Source organism: Arctopsyche grandis, chromosome 3, assembly GCF_051622035.1.
Source record: "Arctopsyche grandis isolate Sample6627 chromosome 3, ASM5162203v2, whole genome shotgun sequence".
NCBI lineage: Eukaryota > Metazoa > Arthropoda > Insecta > Trichoptera > Hydropsychidae > Arctopsyche > Arctopsyche grandis.
The window spans coordinates 5,655,966-5,675,014 of NC_135357.1; the positions used below are offsets into that span (position 1 = coordinate 5,655,966).

Genomic DNA, 19,049 nt, shown 5'->3' on the forward strand with positions numbered 1-19,049 from the left:
TACTCTATGGACGGTGATGTAATTTCGACGTTAAGGTTCGGTGGATGGATGCAACTCTTACATTTTAAGATTTTCTGGTTGGTGTGCTTGTGACAATCTGAAATCATCGCTGTTCAATTTTTAAATCAGTCAATGTAGTACGTTAAATCTAAACTACTGGTGAATCTCAATAGCTTTGAAGGTGTGCTCTCATTGACGATGTCGCCGTGTAAAGTCTATTTTTTTTTTTGTTATTTATTATTGATGTTAATTTAATTATTTTGTGAATTTTATTCTTATTCAATTTGTATCTGTATTTTTTTTTCGTCGTACGATTCTCGGTCCTCGATCAACTGCCGAATAATAGTGATGTCAGGTTTTTAATTATATATGTATGTACACATATTTGATAAGTATTTATGTATGTCCTATTAGGCCTTTTTAATTATTAATTTGTATAAAGACTCGCCTCTTGTTTTTTTTTTTCTCCCTGTTGACATTTGAATCGATTTCTCAATAGTTTTACTTTGTAAGTGGAAGTGTATTCTCAAACTTTTAGCTTTTTGCACTTTTACGTAATTCTCTCAAAAGCTGTACATCAAATGCAAGTAATACGAAAAAAAACTGTTAGACGTTCATTTGTATACATAGATATATTTAGCTGAGCAAAAAAAAACTAGAGAAATGAATAATCTATAAATTACATTTAAATAATAACCCTATTATTGTAATTAAATTTATATAAATAATTTTACAAAAAATTTAATGTATCTGCGTTTTTACTACATAGTATCAGTTGTGATTAAGTCTTATCATATTTTCGTTTTTTTTTTTCTTTTTTCAATTCTGTTGAATGAGGCTAAATCTCTGCACTTTTGTGCAGAATAAGTATTAAAGTATTTAAAAGAATATGCATGTTACGTTTAATATTTTTTGTCAGTATAATTTATAAGTAAAAATTTTATGTATCATTTTCTCGTAAATCAGATTTTTAGACACTAGTTCGTTCTTTCATTTAATTTTAATTACATCTCCAATTAAGTGTTTTATCTCTAAATATGCATACGTATGTGTATGTAGTGTATCAACATATTCAAATACATGCTTAGTATACAATATAACTCCAATAGTAGATAATGACCGGTAAGGAGTGGCACTGAATCAATTTATGAACTTATTATGACTAGATGTAAGATTCATTTAAAAGTGGTATTGAATATTTTCATTTTAATTATTTTAAATAATTTTAACTGAAGATATTAAAGAAAAAAAACAATTATACAATATAGATTGCGTTTGTCATTTGAATGTTCTCGTCGTCCTTTTCAAATTGTCCAAAATTCCTGCACGAATCCCGGTTTAAATTGAAAGACGTCGTTTGGGTTTTATACTTTATCATATCTTTATTATAAAAATAGCAATACAATAAAGCTTACAAAAATTATAACATTAACGGTAATAATGTATTAATATAATAATTGGAGAATATGTGTTAAACGAAATTAGGTATGATTTGGTGTAATGTTTAAAAATAACAAACTTTGCATTAAGATTAACAGAAATGTGATGGTTAATTTTTATCTAAACAAGTATATCGTCATCGTTCTAATAAAACGCATTATCTGGGACGAGTTCAAAAACTGGACTTTTACAAGCAAATTTTTAACTGCGTCGTATATTTATAGGCGACCGATCAATCCTTCCGAAAATAAATGATCTACGACGATTTTCTCCGCTAATGAATTTTGTAAGAACGATGACAATTATTTTGCAATTAAGCATCGAATAAAATTACATGAATTCACGATATTTATAAGTATTCCATAATATTGTTGAATACTTGATTATAATATTCTATATACACACAACGATTAAGTGTATTAAATTCAAGGGCGTATATGTCTTATTTAAGCTCGTCTTCATGTACCGGGCGGAGCTGGAAACGAATACATCGGCCAGGATGACGTTGAAGGATTCGCAGGGTTCATGGCCTGCTGGGGATTATGAGGTAGGGCAACCGTGGGCGGGGGAATGGCTGGAGGAGGACTATTAAACATATATGTGGTCGAAGTAGCGGCTACTCGTTGGCTATGATTTGGGGGTAATGGGCAAACGGTAGGAGGACCGATAGGCGCGGGGATACTAGGGACGTGGAAGCCAAATCCGGTGACTGGGAAACGCTCGTGTTGCATGTTGGCTGAACGGTAAGCTGGTGGAGGACAGTGAGTGAGCATATTGACAGGAGAAGTCACGTGTGACATGTCGCCGGTCGGAGGTGGTGGGGGCACGGGTCTGGTGATTGAAGACAGTGGCCAGTCGTACGGGGGAACGGAGAATCTAGGCGGTCGCATAAACGGAGGTGTGTTGCAGAACGACGGCATCGGTGGCATAGTCTGTATGTTGCAGATTGGAGATATCGGTGGCGTGTTGCACAAGGTTGAAGTTGCCGGCGATGGCATGAATTGGTTCTGCATCTTCCATTCCCAATCTCTGGATTTTGGGTTTCGGTTCGGTTGGCTTGGGGTGCCGAATCTGGTGTTCATGGCTGCAGTCCAGCGCGCATCGTTGGCGGTGTCGCTGTTCGGTTTGAAGACGTTGCTCTGGCAGCTGAACGGGTTGTATCCTCGTTGCCTGTCCCAGGGTTTTTTGTTGGGGTTCTGATTCTTGTTCCATTCCGCCGTCTTCTGGAGGTTTTTCTTGTTCATCTTCTGCTCGAATTCGGTGAGCTTGTGGCGTTTCTGCGCCGGGCTACTGGACGAGTCTGCGTCGGGTTGCGTCTTCTTTCTTTGGTGTTCTCTCTTCGCCAGGCGTTCCTGTTCGTCGTCGGAATAGTCGGCGAATTCTGGAGGTATTTCTATATCGTGCTGCCAAGACGCGTCTGAGCCTTTCATTCTAAAATTAATAATCAATTAGAATGATGAATTCGATTAAATACATATTTAATATAATAGTAACACTGAGCAATTACAAATTATCACGTATTTTACTTACTGAAGCAGAGACTAATCAATTTTTGCTTAGTTTGATCCACTGAATTCGAATATGACAACAATTTTTGTTGGATTGTTCTCGTTTATGAGATATAACCGTTTTAAAAATATTGAAGAGCCTTGTAAAAAAAGCGCAAATTTTACAGATTTTTGGCTTTTGCTGTCTTTAATTCAAAATCTAGTATCGCTGTACCAAAAGTGAGTATTTGAATCAATAATCAGATGTTTTTCTATTGATTGTGATTTTATTGCTTAGAAATTCTTATGTAATTATCATAATAAAAATCACAATCATTAGAAAAACATCTATGCATTCCAGGATACTTACTTTTAGTACAAATCGCTCATGGACCATACACTCAACGACATAACTCACAGATAAATGACTCACGCGACATTATTCTATTTACATATTTCAAAAACCTTACAATCGTTTTATAATAGTATTGTTGAAGAAATAATTAAAAATAAAACGTCTTGGATGATGAATTGAACATATATTAACTACAAAAAGATATTATCATACAGTCCCGGTAATTATTTTACATATAATTGTTAATTCGTCACGATACGTTTGATTGACTTTTGGAATAATTATTGAGCATGTTAATCCATGAGCAGTTTTGTTCAATGGGCCCGGACCGCTTGAAGGGCCCCGTGTCGAGACTTTCGACTGAACAATATTGATATTTTATATTATTCTACATAAAATACATTTATTTATTTAATGCTAAATGTTTATTATCGATCCACGCATTATTTGTGTCCATGTGAAATCGTAACTGTTATATCATACTTTCTCATTCAATTATTTTAAAAAATATCAACCAAGGTATTTTACTAAACATATAGGTATTTTTCTAATAGTTCTGATAGATTTTTGCAGATTAAAAATATAACAACATGATATTTTTTTTTAGTTTCTCATAGGGCCCAGGATTCTTCTCGGCGGCCCTGCCTGTGGGTGTAATGTCACGTGAGCCATTTATCGTTGAGTGTTAGATCCGTGGGCGATTTGTCGCGGAATCAGATTTTGAGTTGAAAACTACAAAAGCCAAAAATCTGTAAAAATTTCGTATTTTTTAAAACGCTTTTATCTCATGACTGAGAAGAAGCCAACAAAAATTAGTGTCATATTCGAATTTAGTGGGTCAAACTTAGTAAAGATTCCGCTCTGGCAATTTTTTTTTATGTTGCTCAATGTAATCATCAAATACCTCATCAATTCCGACACGACAATAAAATTTGTATGATCAGTTTGGGGTGCATAATAGACAGTCGTTCCGATGACTATTCCGCTGTCTTTGATGTGCTCGTTGGAATTGAAACGTACGAGATAAAACGGCTCCGTAACCTATAAATGCAAATCGTCAAAATTCATATCATTAACAAATGTATATATTATATATAAAAAAAAAAAAAAAATTCGCACTTGTCCAAATACGTCAAACACCTGTCCCAGGACTTTGGCACCATTATCCAAAAAAAGCACAGTATCTAAATCCAACGATGGCTTATCTGGTAACGAGTGTATAATAACTGAAAAAATTCAACAATGCAATTGATTTAATATTATAGTTATGTATGTATGTATTGTAGAAGTCGTCAATAGCTATTTATATTTAGAAAAAATAGTGATATGTCTGGTAATATTGAAGAAGAAATAAAGAGACGTATGAAATTAGGATGGAGTGCATTTGGACGAATAAATGCATTTTTAAATCAAAAATGCTACTTTGTCTGAAGAAAAAGATCTTCGATCAATGTGTTTTACCAGTGATGACGTACGGATGTGAAACTTGGACATTGAACGCCAAGTTGCTACACAAAGTCCAATGCACTCAAAGAAGTATGAAACATTGTATGCTTGGCGCAATGAGGAAAGACAGGAAACGTAATACGTGGGTGGGAAGTATGACAAGGGTAGTGGATATAGTGGACAGAGTGAAGATATTTAAATGGCAATGGGTGGGTCACGTGGCTAGAAGAATGGACGAAAGGTGGACAAAAGAAGTGCTAGAATGATACCTGAGAGAATCCAAAAGGGTAAAAGGAAGACTGCAGGGAAGATGGGTCGACGAAATTAGGAAACTGTGTGGAGATGGATGAGAGTTGCGCCAAACAGATGGGTGGAAGCGTGTTGGAGAGGTCTTCGTCCAGCAGTGAATGGTGAATGGCTGTAGATGATGATGATATGTACATGTAATTTATCATAAAAAAGCGGTGAAAGAAATAGAAAATATGAACGGGATAAGTAGTCAATAGATTATGACAGTACTATAATGGGATTCAAGATAAAGAATAAAACAAAAAAAGTCGAATGAACTGAAAACATACAGAACGCAGCAGATGAAGGGTGCGTAAGATAGGCAGGAATGGAAGAGGTTCAGAGACTTTCATCCAGCATTGGACGGACAAATATGATACATATGTATAATTGTTCATCTATTGATCAACGTCTCTCCTTACTAGATAAGTAGGTTAGGTTTAAAATGATAAGTTGAATTGATCTTGGGTAGATATTGACAGGTTCAAGCATAATAATCTAACCTAATTTATCGACAATATTATATATTGAACCGATGGCTTCACATTGTTGATGCGAAACTGATATTTTCAGATCTTCAATGGGGGGCAAATCTTCCAGACCCAATTCGCCTTTGACTTTGAGAAACGGTTTCAAATTCTTATCGAACGACTTTGCGGCGTTCGGATTGCTGCAACAGTAAACAGTATGTTGGATTTAATAATTCAACGAAATATTTTGTATCGATTTTTTTTATTGTGTACCTGACGACTTCGTCGTCCGAGTTGGAGAAGCTCTCCCAATCGCTGTCGGAATTGGAGTCGGACTCCATCGGGCTGTTCTCTTGACCCGATTCATTGTCGTCCGTTTTGATTAATTGCTGCCTAGGCGAATTCGCTTTATTAATTCTATTGATTTCATTAATACACTTGTCGAAGTGCGATTCGTCGAACGATGTCGCAATCGACTGCTCAGCACTATTGGCTCCATGCATGTTCGAATTAATGAAATTATTCTTTGTAACCATATCGTTCACTTCTACACTGTTTGCATTTTCTTCTGACGCATTCTCGGTGGGCGATTGCTGTTTTGAGGTCGTCGGGGTTGCATTCTTATTGGCGTTTACGTCACCAGACAATTTTCGCTGCAGTATACCGATGTTGCGAGCGAGCTTCGCCAGGGACTGGTGTTCCAATTTCGTCACTTTGATCGACTCCTCGTTCCTGTCGTCGCTGTCCGTTTCGGAGGCACTGCTGTAGTCTTGGAGTAGGCGGAGTGCCATCTTGAATGTTTACACTTGTTATCTCAAAATTCCGACGCGAAACTTCGAATGGAGCGCGTTGTAAAATCGATATATTGTCGATTGGCACTACATAGTTTGCGGAGAAACGCTGATGGCTACTTTTATTTACGTTAAATACGATGACACAACAGGACCACCGAGCAAACGTCACATTCACGAGGTTTTAGAGGTTAACAATGACACGAAAAGATATGACCATGTAATCGTGGACTGGTTTCGATGTTTTCGTATTTTCTTGTGACTCGGCGATTATTTACTTAGATTACGATATTCAATAATATGGAGAATAATCACACTCGTGTACAACTCATGCAAATCTGGAGATACGACTGTAGGAATATAGCACGACTTGTGCTATTACGAATCAAAACCAGTGATCTCATCATCGATCCTGTACAAACATGCATAACTCAAGGGCAACGTCCCCTTTGACCATTCCAAAAGAAAGAGTTCATCGCTCGATCGTAAAACGAACGAAAACCAACCAACAGTGATGTCATTAGCAAGCAGTACCGGCCTTACACCCGATGGCGCCCTTGGGCAATTTTTTATAAACACCCTTAGAAAGAACTTTCGCCTTTGGCGCTCTAATCTAAAATTTTGAATGGCTTTTTGCGCTCTAATTTTAAATTTTAAAGCGCCTTTGGCGCATCGTTCGGCGCCCTAACTTATTTACCGCCCGACCCAGCCCCCCCCCCCCTAAAATCGGCACTGGTCATCAGGCAACCACAACACATGTCCTGAAAGACATAAACGTGGCACACGTAAACACGTGGCAGTCGTTTACACGTTGCACACGATCACATTCTTAAACGAACGACGTCTTGGCGCTGATCCCACAGCTATAAAACACGCGCCCCGAAAACAGGTAAACACGTGTCCGGGAAACGAAGACAAAGCATCTACACACGGCACGCTTTAAGCCAGAACGTATATAAAGTGACGCACCAGCTCCTAACACCAGAGTGAACCTCTGGAGTTCAACCAGATCACTTCTCCGAAGCTCAACCTCTTCGTATATACAATAACCATTGTAACAATTGAACAAAAATAAACGATCCTTTTACAAACACAAAAGGCGTTTTCTTAGACCGGGACACGGTCAACACATCTGTCCCGCGTACTAAACGACCTTCAAAACACACTCACTTAAACATTTCGGTTCGGTGACTACATCCCAAATGTGAATCGCTACTAGGATAACTGCCGCTACGAAAATCACTCACGCGGTCTCCTGTCGCACAAAAATTCGTCGCACAGGAAAATTTCCGTACAGAAAACTGCCCAAATATCGTATAAAAAAGCATTAATTGAGCAATACTTGGGCAGTTTTCAAAATAGCACAACTTGTGCTATTCCGAATCAAAACCAGTCATCTCATATATTTCACAACAATACACGAGTCATACGATGGCATCATCATCGCTCCTGTACAAACATGTAGAACTCGAGGGCAATGTCCCCTTTGACTATTCCAGAAGAAAGAGTTCATCGCTCGATCGTAAAACGAACGAAATAGATCCAGCACGCGTCCTGTAGACAAAGACATCTGCACACGGCACCCGTGTAAGAATAAATTTTATCTGCATTGATCGCATTCTTAAATTAACGACGTTTAGAAACACGAGTCCTGAAGACAAAGACATCTGCACATGGCTCGCATCGAGCCACGATGTATATAAACCGACACAACAGCTCCAGACGCCAGAGTGAACCTCTGGAGTTCAGCCAGCTCACTTCTCCGAAGCTCTACTTCTTCGTACATACAATTACCATAGTAACAACTGAACATAAATAAACGATCCTCTTACAAACACAAACAGTTTTTCCGTAGGCCAGGAATCGTTCGAAACCTCTCACCCGCCCTATACATTAAAAGCTACTAACGAGAAATATTGTACTAACGAGAATTTTTTGTGTCAGATATTCCGTATTCGCGATTTTTGTGGCAACGATTGTCTTGAAATCCACGATACTAGAATCACGATCTGCTGCTGTGATAAATTTCTGCTGGTCTAAACTTTTAGAAAATAATAATCGATTTGATTCATATGTAGTATTTCAATGTACATAGTATTTCAACATACATGTTCCTAATCAGCCCAAATCAAGGGGGTGGGGCAAATACACCAGTTGTTCTTGGAGTGGGATTATACAATGAATATATGGATAAATTATAGAGACAATTCTTTGGAAATTTGCTACTGATAAAAATATAGCTTTCGATATTATTCCCACTTTCTCAAGTTTTCCCTTTCTAATATCAACTATATATGAATTCCGGAAATAAAAAAGGACCCATGTAAGTACCATTTTTAAGATTTTGAGATACATCGGTTTTTGTCAATGCATTGTAGAGCAATTGTATGAACAATACAAACATGCTTTTGATACACACTATAAATTAAAAAACGATTTTGTGAACTTGGACCATATTTTAAAATATGTCGCCGGCATATAGAACGCATTTCTGGCATAAAGCCGATTTTGAATTTTCTGGGCCCTTTTAAACATCTTCAAACGAACCGTGCTCGAGTTTGACAAAACGTTTCATATAATATATTGGCGCCGTCCACATAGACGATATCTGCATACGATATTTCCATATCCAGTTCCCATATTGCAACCTGTGGTTGCTATTTAGGAACTGGATATGGAAAATATTGCAAATATCGTATGTAGATACGTCTGTAATCGTGTTTGTCTAAAGATGCTGCGGTGTAGTTATCGAAAGGATGATATTAACATAAGGTCAGTTAATTTAGGTAAACGATGCATGTTCGATATTCAATGATGGAGGGAGAAGAGCGAGTAATATAAATAGCGATAAGACGAGAGAAATGGGATCGAGTTGCAGTTGCAGTTGCAATTGCAATTATTGCAGTTGCGGTGCGTGCGGTGAAGGGATCGTGCCAGGGCGATCTGCCGGCTAGCATCGAGCGATCGTCGACTGTCAGAACTGCGAAGTGAAAAGTGAGAATCGAGCGCGGCAGTACGCGGTCGGCTGTCGACCGGGGAGGGCGTCTTTGAAGAGCGCACGACTTTGACTCTCGAACACTAAGGCTTAGAACGGGTCGCGCGTTAGGCGCCGTCAACTTAGACATGGCCGACACTCAGCTCATTCAAACCACGATGGAGAATAAACCGGACGCGTTCTTCGAGGGCGTCGAGAAGCTGCTGGAGATTTGGTTCGCTCCCGCCGACAACGCAGATCTCCGCAAGATTCCTAGGTATTCATTTTCACTTACTTCATTCCATTCCACTCCACTCATCCATCGTCTGTCTCCATCGTCGTCGTCGTCTCCACATCCTCGAATGTCCGATTCTCCCGAAACATCCGTGCGACACACATCGTGTGAAATTTTCAGTCGGAGCGCGATCGATTTTCGTTTAAACGACCCGCCAACACCCGTTTGAAATTTTGACGTTAAATCCCATTGGTCTGTTGCAGGCCGTAAGCTTTAACTTTTGTACGACCATTTCCAACGTCGGTTTTTTATTTAATCGGGAATTCGGTTTTTTTTTTATCGAATTCTCCCATTTCCTCGTCTGCAGATTTTTCGCTATCGATAACATATGCATAGCCATTCATACATATGAGCGTTTCTAATGTTATACATATTTACTCATGATGCTGTTTGATTATAAATCGATATTCTAAATATTTCTATTGTATCGAAACTTTCGGTATAATTTGTAATTTTTATAAAATTGGCAATCTATCGATCGTCTTTTTTACATACTCCTTTATTAAAATTCAACGTATGGGGAATAAATAGAAATTGTCGGGAGTTGGCTTCGAGGGATCTTTTTATTCGTTTGAATTTATTTTCTCTTTGAAAAGTAACCCATTTTATTCCGCCTCGCTGTATCGTATTGAAAAATATTTTCCCGTCTTCGAACTTCTATGGGTTTTTTTTTTCATCATGAATGAGAAATATTTTCAAAGCATGCCATAGAATTTTTTCAATATTGAATTCGCCATTCGGGGTTGTTTTTTTTCACTTCTCTCGAAAACTACACCTAAAAAACCTTTAGATCTCCTCTCTGGGTTTCTTTTTATGCAAACTACGCCGCGGGGCAAATTCGCACTTACGAAGAAAATTTTCATGCCTTCTTAACTGGATACGACTAAAAAATTAATTATAAATGGTTTATACTACAAAACGCTTCACAATTAAATTCTTAAGTCTAAATAATTAAAAAAATAAACATATTTTGTGTATTTTTCTTCATTTAAAATATATCCAAAGAGAACAACGCATATCTAAAAGCTTTCAAATATTCCATATATATATATATATATATATATATGTATGATATACATATGTAAATTTATCCATTTGCAGAGGAATTGATTTTGATGTTTTACGCAAATTGTATGTGTGACTATTTGTTAAGTTTTTTGTATCGTCGAAATTAAAATTATGAATTTTACGCACGATAATCATTTGTATATTATATGAATAATTAAATCCTTAGTGACAACAAAGCAATAAGTACTTAATAATTTTCAATTGAGAAATAGAATATTTGAATTAAAAAATTCAATGGGTTTCTAGTTGGTTACCAGTTGGATAATTTTAAACTCATTATTGTATATAAAAAAATTATAATACGCTAATTAAAAACCTGAAATTTGATTTGATTATAAATACTCCAACAATTACCATATTTACGACTTTGAAAACCTTTTTATTTTTAATTATACTATATTTTTAGTCCAGTACACTCACACCATAAGATTTCTAGTATAAATATAATTAATCTAAAAACGTCGAAAAATTCAGCGACAATTATAATACACAAATTTTCATTTCATGACTGTTTGCAGTAGAGAAAAATACGCGATTCATATTGGTCAGTTTTAATGTTTTGACCAACATGTATCGCGTGTGTTGATATTTACTTATGTTACACAACCTTTCAGGTTCAGAACAAAACTTTTCGATAAATATGATTTGGGATTTACAGTTTACCTACTGCAAACACCATTGAGAATTAAATATAAATCGAGACAAGTCCCAGCCAAATTAAAAATGTTAGGATTCCGCATCCCCCACAGCGATAGTTCAAACGAAACCGTTACGCGTATAGCGAGATGTGATTAAAAATAACGAGCACGATTCAAAACCGAGCAAAAGGAGCAAATGTATTGTTGTATATACAATGGCGGGTTTCACATATTTCGTCATACAACGTTGTGCTATCAACGACAGATGAAAACGCGAATTTATCTGCGATATTTAGGCACTTGGCCTATTACTCGTCACCAGTGTGATACATTGGCCCAGTTTAGTACTATTTTACGCGAAGATTAATTATCTCGATTGCAGTGGCACATCCAACGATAACCTCGCAATGATACATTGTCATCGTAACATGCATAACTTTTCAATCAAACATATTAATCATACGCACGAATTATCGCTCTATATTAAATTTTGCTTGCTACGATATTACCTCTTCAATTTTATTTGCTAAATTCTACAGATTCCGAAAAACTTCCAAGGCTGTTTAAATTCATAAGAGTTCCATTGAATCCATTTGTATAGAACCTAACGAGATAATCTTGTGTAATTGAATATTCATATGTAGAATATAATATTTATATATATTTATTTTTTACATATATACCAGGAAGGCCTTACAGGTAAACCCCAATGCGCCTTCCTGGCCAGTTACAATTACAATGCAGCATTTTTATTACAAGTCGTTGAATTACGATACAATGAAAAACTCGCAAATTAACGAGACATATATGAATTTTACATAAATTTTATTGTACATTTATCATACTTCAAATAGTGGTGAAATAGTAGGTAGGAAGGATTTATAGCCAACTTTTAATCGGGAACCGTCTCAACAATGAAATCACAGAAAATTGGCAAACTCTAATAGGAAACGATCGATCTGGAGTCACAATATCCAAGTCTGACCAGCAGCACTACAGATGTACTCAGAAAAATTCTTTTCCAATCGAGGTCAGGTCATGGGATCGAACCCGGCGCCTCTCGGTGTTAAGCAGACGCTTTACGACCGAGCTATTCTGCTGGATATATATTTTTTCTCGAAAATAAGATTAAGCAATTTTGATGAATCTTTTCACATCCCCTAATCACAATTAAATGGGTCACAACTATTACAAAAACTTACTAAGGGGGTGAAATTACTTTTGTAACTGGTGACATTTCAATATCGTGTCGCTTGCACGCATGCAAATTGACTGTGTACAAGCAGGATGCAAGATTAAAGCCACGCTCATTTAACAAAAGAGCCTTTTCGGAATTAAGACCATGAGACTCGTCCATAGGATTTTTTCGTATTTCATATATGACAGATTTCACTAAAGTGCAGACACACATCACTATGTGTGTCTGCAATTTAGTACGCGGCTCTTTTATTTTTCGATATTTTTGCACAAAAACGCTAGCACGCCTGATCTATGTCAGGCCAAAACTCGCCCTCTGGTGTGTTTTCGGTGATATATTTTACTTGTATTGACTTAGTGGGACAGTGATTCCTATATTTGAAGAAATGTAGGAGAAACTAGACATGACATGAAGATACGTCCATCCCAGCTCGAAACCATGAGCATATTCGTGCCACACGATACAGTGTATTCTTACCATTAGGGCGCAGCCAAACAGAGTGGTACGCGGCACGTGTTTTTTTTTTATAGATAATTTTGCACTTGGAAAAACCCACTGTAATGTTTTTGGTGACTTATTATCCTTGTATTGACAGTGATTCTCATATTTGAAGATATATATATGTAGGAGAAACTTGCCGAAATAATAAGATTGTACGAATCGACAATGACATAAGTTAGGACAATGACGTCTAAAAAAACGGTTCACTATTGTCAACCATTTTTTTTACTCTCCGGCTTTCTCGGACAATAGAGAGGTCTATTGTTATTTTATGGCCACAACTCGACCGCCGATCTCCAGACATAAGAAACGCCCATTCACAGCTAGAGTCCACATAATTCCATCAATTATATAACAAAGACACTTTTTACTTTACATCTACATATGAGCCGTTATATTTTAAAGTGGCGGTAGTCCAATTTTTAGTTACAAAAACACTGTTTCTGTTTGACTTAATTCACAAATTATTATTAATTATTTTAATGTGATATGTCCAGAATCTCGGAAAAGCAGAATAAACGTATTATAAAACATTATATTTAACCTTTTGCACTCGAAGATACATATGTTTTGTGAGATATTTTTGGGAATGAAGAAAACTGGACTTTCATAACGACTTATATAATAAAAGTACAAGCTTTGGTTAGAAAATGTTCAAACTTTCAAAGAGAAAAATGTATGAGCCACCAGCTGTGAGACACTTTGGCATGAAAGGGGTAAAAATAGACTAGTGTCAACTAGTGCACAGTTTGCCTCCTGAAAACTGAAAATAAAAAGAAAATCTAAATTATGTACGTGGCCAGATGAGAGTGATCGTTGACAAACATGACCTTTGAACGTCTATTGCTTTTATAGAAAATCGTTATATCACACAATTATGAACAAATACAACAAAATTATGAGCAAGCAAATACTTCATACATATGTATATATATTTCATTTTTCTTCAAGCCTTACTCAATGTTAGTTGCTTTCGAGAAAGTAAACTTTCGCGCATATTTTGAAATCTGAAATGTTGACATGGCCAAAATGTTGACAGGGTCAAATTTTCAACAACAAGTATACATTGTCCTTTCCATGTTTTCGTACTACTTTTCTAATGGCGGTTCAAAGTTGAATTCGCAATGCTGATAACCGCGCACGAACTATACAATTTTTGTCTCACTATATATCTGCTCCGAACGATGCAAAACACATCCACGTGTCGGGATTAAAAGTGCAATGCTGCAATCCGATCTCGAAGCAAACGCATCGCTCGCATGCATACAGTACGTGTAATACGAATTACTCCACGTCATGAGGATTTCTTTATCTCGAGATTCCCCTTTGAACTCAATTTTTTTTAAATCTTTGTGTAGTTTTTTTTTACCCTTTGCGATAAGAGACGTTTTGCTATTTGACTTTTTTTTGTAGTTGTTATCTCCAGTTCGCACTCCTTTGGGTTATCGTTCCGACTGCCTACCCTAAAAGTCTTGTGATTGATGTTTGATTTTTCTTGTTTTCAGACACAAATGGGAGAGCCTGTTGAAAATTGTACGCTGTGAAATTATTTCTTACACACACAGCGAACAAGTTGATGCTTACGTACTAAGGTAAGTCCTATTTATAATGGTTTCGTGGAGTTGCCCCCGAGCGTTGAGGTTTCGCTAGTTCGGAATTGAAAGTCATCAAAGTTTCAGCAGTTCTATTGACTGTTGCACACCGATGTATTGAAATAGATGTGTGCAACTCGGTCTTGCATAATTTAGTTAAAGTTTTGAGTGTAGGGTAGGATTTGAATATGCATGGTTCTCGATGGAGAATGGCGCTAGAACTCGGGGTAGTAAATTATGCATAATTGGAATGACATGTGAACGGAGGATTGCAGCAAATTCGATTTTGAATGTACATATATAACTACATGACTGCTTCATTTTGACGAATATTTTTAAAATTTCCAATATTCTTGGGAAGAGTATTTTTTTCAATGTTATTTCATTGCCTTCTGGGCCCTATTGGCTGTTGAATAATTAATTGAGTTAATTTTTGGTTAAAATAAAAGAAGCCTATTTGGCTAGGAATAGTGGCGTGCAAAATGGCAAAATTCATGTGCAATTATTACCTCTAAGCACCTTACTATTGCCCCTATGTATTAGAGGGGTCTACGTGACGAGTCAGAATGTTAAATTACAGAAAACACAAATATCAGAAGGCAAAGATCGAAAATCGAAAGATCAAAAAAAAAGGGTGCATGGTAAACGGTACATACTCACTTAATTTGCGCGAGCAGGGTACAACAGGAACAAGAGGAACAGGCTTTTCCTCCCGTATTCTGCGCGCGCACATTAATACGGGAGGAAAAGCCTGTTCCTCTTGTTCCTGTTGTATCCTGCTCGCGCAAATTAAGTGAGTATGTACCGTTTACCATGCACCCTTTTTTATCTTTCGATTTTCGATCTTTGCCTTCCGATATTTGCGTTTTCTGTAATTTAACATTCTGGCTCGTCATGGAGACCGGTATTTGAGGTATATGCAAATAGCTCTTACATACTACATGATTGACATTTGATAAAATATTGAAACACAAACAACAATATAAACAAAATATTGAAACACAAACAAGCCCAAGCAAAAAGGACTAAAAAAAACACACTGATTAATTGACCGGTGCGAAATGCGCCGTCTTGAGAACAAAGCGCTGTACATCATGTATGTATGTATGTGTTACAGTCGAAGTGTATTTGCAGTTGTAATATATTCCAACTGGCGATTTAGGTCATTCATATTCCAACTCAATTCAACTAGTAAATAATATCTCTACAAGCGCAAATACACTTTCAACAATGTGCGCCAGTTGTAATATAACAGTTGAGTTTTGACAGCTCTGATGTTTTCACGAATGGTTTAGTATTTAATGATGCGTTAATATTTGCTAGACATTACGAATTATGGTAATGAGTACTCTGATAATGTTTTCAAAACAAAAAATGTGACTCCAACTCAATTTACTAGTCGAGTGACGCTTTCCCGAAAATTTAACCTCTCCATCTAACCTGGTACCACCTTATAGCAGAACTGTATTTTCAGTTTTAATATATTTTGACCAGTTGGAATGTAATTCGCCATATGAATCAACTTACGTGGGTTAGATGGAATATATTCCAACTAGTCACAGTATATTATAACTGAAAATACACTTCAACTATAACTTTAGTTGGTACCAGGTTAGGTGGAATATATTCCAACTAGTCGAAATACATTACAACTGGAAGATACATATCAACTTATATTAGACAAATGTAAAATGTCGTCGGGTGGAATCCCATCTACTCTTATCTAAAGCATAGGTACCTTATCTAAAGCATAGGTAGTTCAAATCAAATTTGACCACTCCACGTCTGTTGCTCTGAACAAATACATATGTAAGCACTTTCAGCAGTCTTGAGAACTACATATACATTCTCTAGAGTAGTCTCGTTCACTTTTTGGCTCATGCTTCGAGACCCAGAGGATTTTTCCACAGTCCGAATTGCTACTGTAAATCTCGTTTTGCCGAATTAATTAAACTGGTGAATCCGGTTTGCCTTCGTTTTGCTTTCGTCTTGTCTCGTCCTTCGCATCCAGAATTCGAGGTCGCACTGTTTGGGATATTTTTATTAAAAATTTTATGTTGTTTTGTGATTGCATTGTTATCGTTAAATTTTCTTAGTAAGTTGTAGTTTGAACTTCCGTGTTGCTATTTTTTTCCTTATGTATTCCAAGATTTGTTCAGTCGAGTCCTTATCTAAATCGATTTTTTTTTGTTATTATTTTTATTGGGAATAGATTCTAGGTTGTTCCGTCATCGTCTCGTCAGGGGATTTATCTACAAATTTCATTTGTGTCGACCATAGTTCACGCGGTTCATGGACGGTTATCTTTTCAGAATTACAAATTTTAATAATAACCGAGAGAGTCCTCGAGTAGGTATCGTGAAGCTGAAATGCGATAACAGCTACTACATTGTCCAATAAAATTTATCACATTATATATAGACTGAAGTGTGTTATATTTAGAGTAGATTTGTTTGTGTACGTTTTCGGGTGGATGTTCTTCAATTTTTCAGTTTCATTGACTTGTCCTTGTCGCGTCGTGTCGCTTCACTCTGCACGCGGTCTTAGCTGAAATATTTCTCTTTGTTTGAAATCGATTTCAAACCTTTTTATTCCTTCTTGTGAAGTATTCTTCAATGCTTGGTAAAAATATGAAAATAAATAAACAACATTTGTAATATGACGTAATACCACTTTGTATACATTTTGAATAACCCAGATTTAAAATGTTCCACTTTTAAAACACAATCAATCATTTTATTTTCTTATCAAATCGAAACTTTTCAGAATATAGTGAATGCTTGGGAAAATTAGTTCTAAACATTCCCACCTACATTTCACTAAATAATTTTGTCCAAAGATCATTGTTACTGCATGATTTCTAGGTAGCATGTATATTTTCATCCCTTGAGTGAATCTATTGAATTCAAAATGCATATCTTTTTTACAAGGCTTTTTTATGTTTCACTTCGCAAACGATCGAGCTAGAATTCCTACAGTCTTCCGATAGTTTTGAAACTTTGCCATTTTGCGCGGTTTGGTCAACGATGGAAATTTCAATTGATTTTTATAGTTCGATGGTGAATAGAGTAATTATCACGTCTAACTTTGCGATATTTTTGGATACGGTGACGTTTAATAGGTAGTTGCCTTATTTGTTTGAATTTCCGCCACCAACTCGTCTTGTCGGATTTTAATTGTTTAAACGCCTATAACTTTATCATTTTCACACTATATCTTATAAAATTTGCATTATTTACTTATTAGCTGCACTCTGTTAGTTCAGTGACATTCCTGGCCATCAAAAAATTGTGATCTGATTTTGAACCACTTGTACTCTTTAAGTCACTTTGATATCTACCGACATATGGGGGCTAGGTAACGTTGAAGTAAGCTAATGAATCCAACATGAAGCTAGAGAAGTTTAATCATTAAAAATTTCATCGAAATCTTGTCTCAAATCGAAGCGTTGACAGCTAGCTATCCAAACATGGCTTTCTACCGCCCCTTCAAAACTCACTGGCTAAACAGTTTTATTTATTTTTAATTTAGCAAAATTTATCTTTGCTCTTAGTATTGTATCTATAACGTCATTGTTCGTTACAATTGCCAACAACATGAGTAGGGGATTAAGTTTCCCTTTCTTCACATTCAAGTTTCATGCTTTAGTCAAATTTAAATGTTTGTTTATTCAAATATGTGTAATATCACAGTCGGCTTACATAATCACGCTATCCCATTTTAAATTCTACTTACGTATTCCAAAATTACGTATAAAATACTACAATTCAAAAACCTTACTACCTCAGATGAATTTTTCGTTAAAGTTTAAATTTTTTTTTTTCACTTTTGAGTTAAAAAATGCAAGATCACTTTTGTTAATTACCAACTTTTCAAACCGAATACAAATTGGCTCACTGGGAAGTCGAGAATTTCCCTACGGGTCGCTTCGAATAAGGACTATGCATAATTTAACTTATAAACCTCCCCTTGATACAGACTTTAAGTACAACCCGTTCACGGCAACTTGAGTTTTTTTTTAAATGAGATGCGCATGGGTTGTTCGATGTGTGTACTTAATTAACTGCACGTTAATATAACTAGAATTGTTTTATTATGAAGATTTATGTATATCACTGGAATTGACAATTGCACTGAGCAAAAAAATATCACGTTTTTTACTTACCGCAGCGGAGACTTATCAATCCTTACTAAATTTGACCCATAAATTCGAATATGACAATGATTTTTGTTGGCTTCGTCTCGTTTATGAGATGTAAAGGTTTAAGAATAAGCACAATTTTTACAGATGTTTGGCTTGTGCAGTCTTTAAAACGTGTACCAAAAAAGTATATTTTTGACTTTTAAAATTCGCTAGATAATTAATTATACGCATTTTAGAGCAATAAAAAATCACAATCAATAGAAAAAAATATCTGATTATGGATTTCAATACTTACTTTTAGCACAACAATACTAGATTTTGAGTTGAAGACGGCAAAATCCAAAAATCTGTAAAAATTGCTC

At 36.1% G+C, this 19,049-nt stretch overlaps 3 protein-coding genes across 5 annotated transcripts in view; 2 read left to right on the top strand and 1 right to left on the bottom strand.

Annotated features, from left to right (window-relative positions):
* LOC143909790 (uncharacterized) overlaps window positions 1-19,049 on the top strand; it is a 743,449-nt gene that overhangs the window by 224,027 nt on the left and 500,373 nt on the right. The gene's annotated exons all lie outside the window — the stretch shown is intronic.
* On the bottom strand, window positions 827-6,682 carry LOC143909007 (uncharacterized). Its single transcript, XM_077426887.1, has 5 exons — window positions 5,760-6,682; window positions 5,520-5,686; window positions 4,402-4,508; window positions 4,187-4,323; window positions 827-2,871 (listed from the first exon to the last, which is right to left on the bottom strand). Exons 1-5 carry the CDS (start codon window positions 6,275-6,277, stop codon window positions 1,899-1,901), a joined length of 1,902 nt encoding a protein of 633 aa, XP_077283013.1. The 5' UTR covers window positions 6,278-6,682; the 3' UTR covers window positions 827-1,898.
* The window catches only part of SamDC (S-adenosylmethionine decarboxylase), a 31,419-nt gene continuing 21,552 nt past the window's right edge, over window positions 9,183-19,049 (top strand). For both annotated transcript variants that reach the window (XM_077427183.1, XM_077427181.1), the window contains exons 1-2: window positions 9,183-9,528; window positions 14,457-14,543. In XM_077427183.1, coding sequence (XP_077283309.1) covers window positions 9,401-9,528; window positions 14,457-14,543 — 215 coding nt within the window. In that variant the 5' untranslated portion in view covers window positions 9,183-9,400. The remainder of the gene's footprint in view (window positions 9,529-14,456; window positions 14,544-19,049) is intronic.

Excerpts from the sequence above, each read along its gene's own strand:
- LOC143909007 (XM_077426887.1), bottom strand. The coding sequence starts at position 6,277 with ATGGCACTCCGCCTACTCCAAGACTACAGCAGTGCCTCCGAAACGGAC. Across the intron at positions 4,324-4,401 it reads TGTTTGACGTATTTGGACAA|GTTACGGAGCCGTTTTATCT; the intron begins GTGCGAATTTTT and ends TTGCATTTATAG. Across the intron at positions 2,872-4,186 it reads GTCGTGTCGGAATTGATGAG|AATGAAAGGCTCAGACGCGT; the intron begins GTATTTGATGAT and ends TATTAATTTTAG.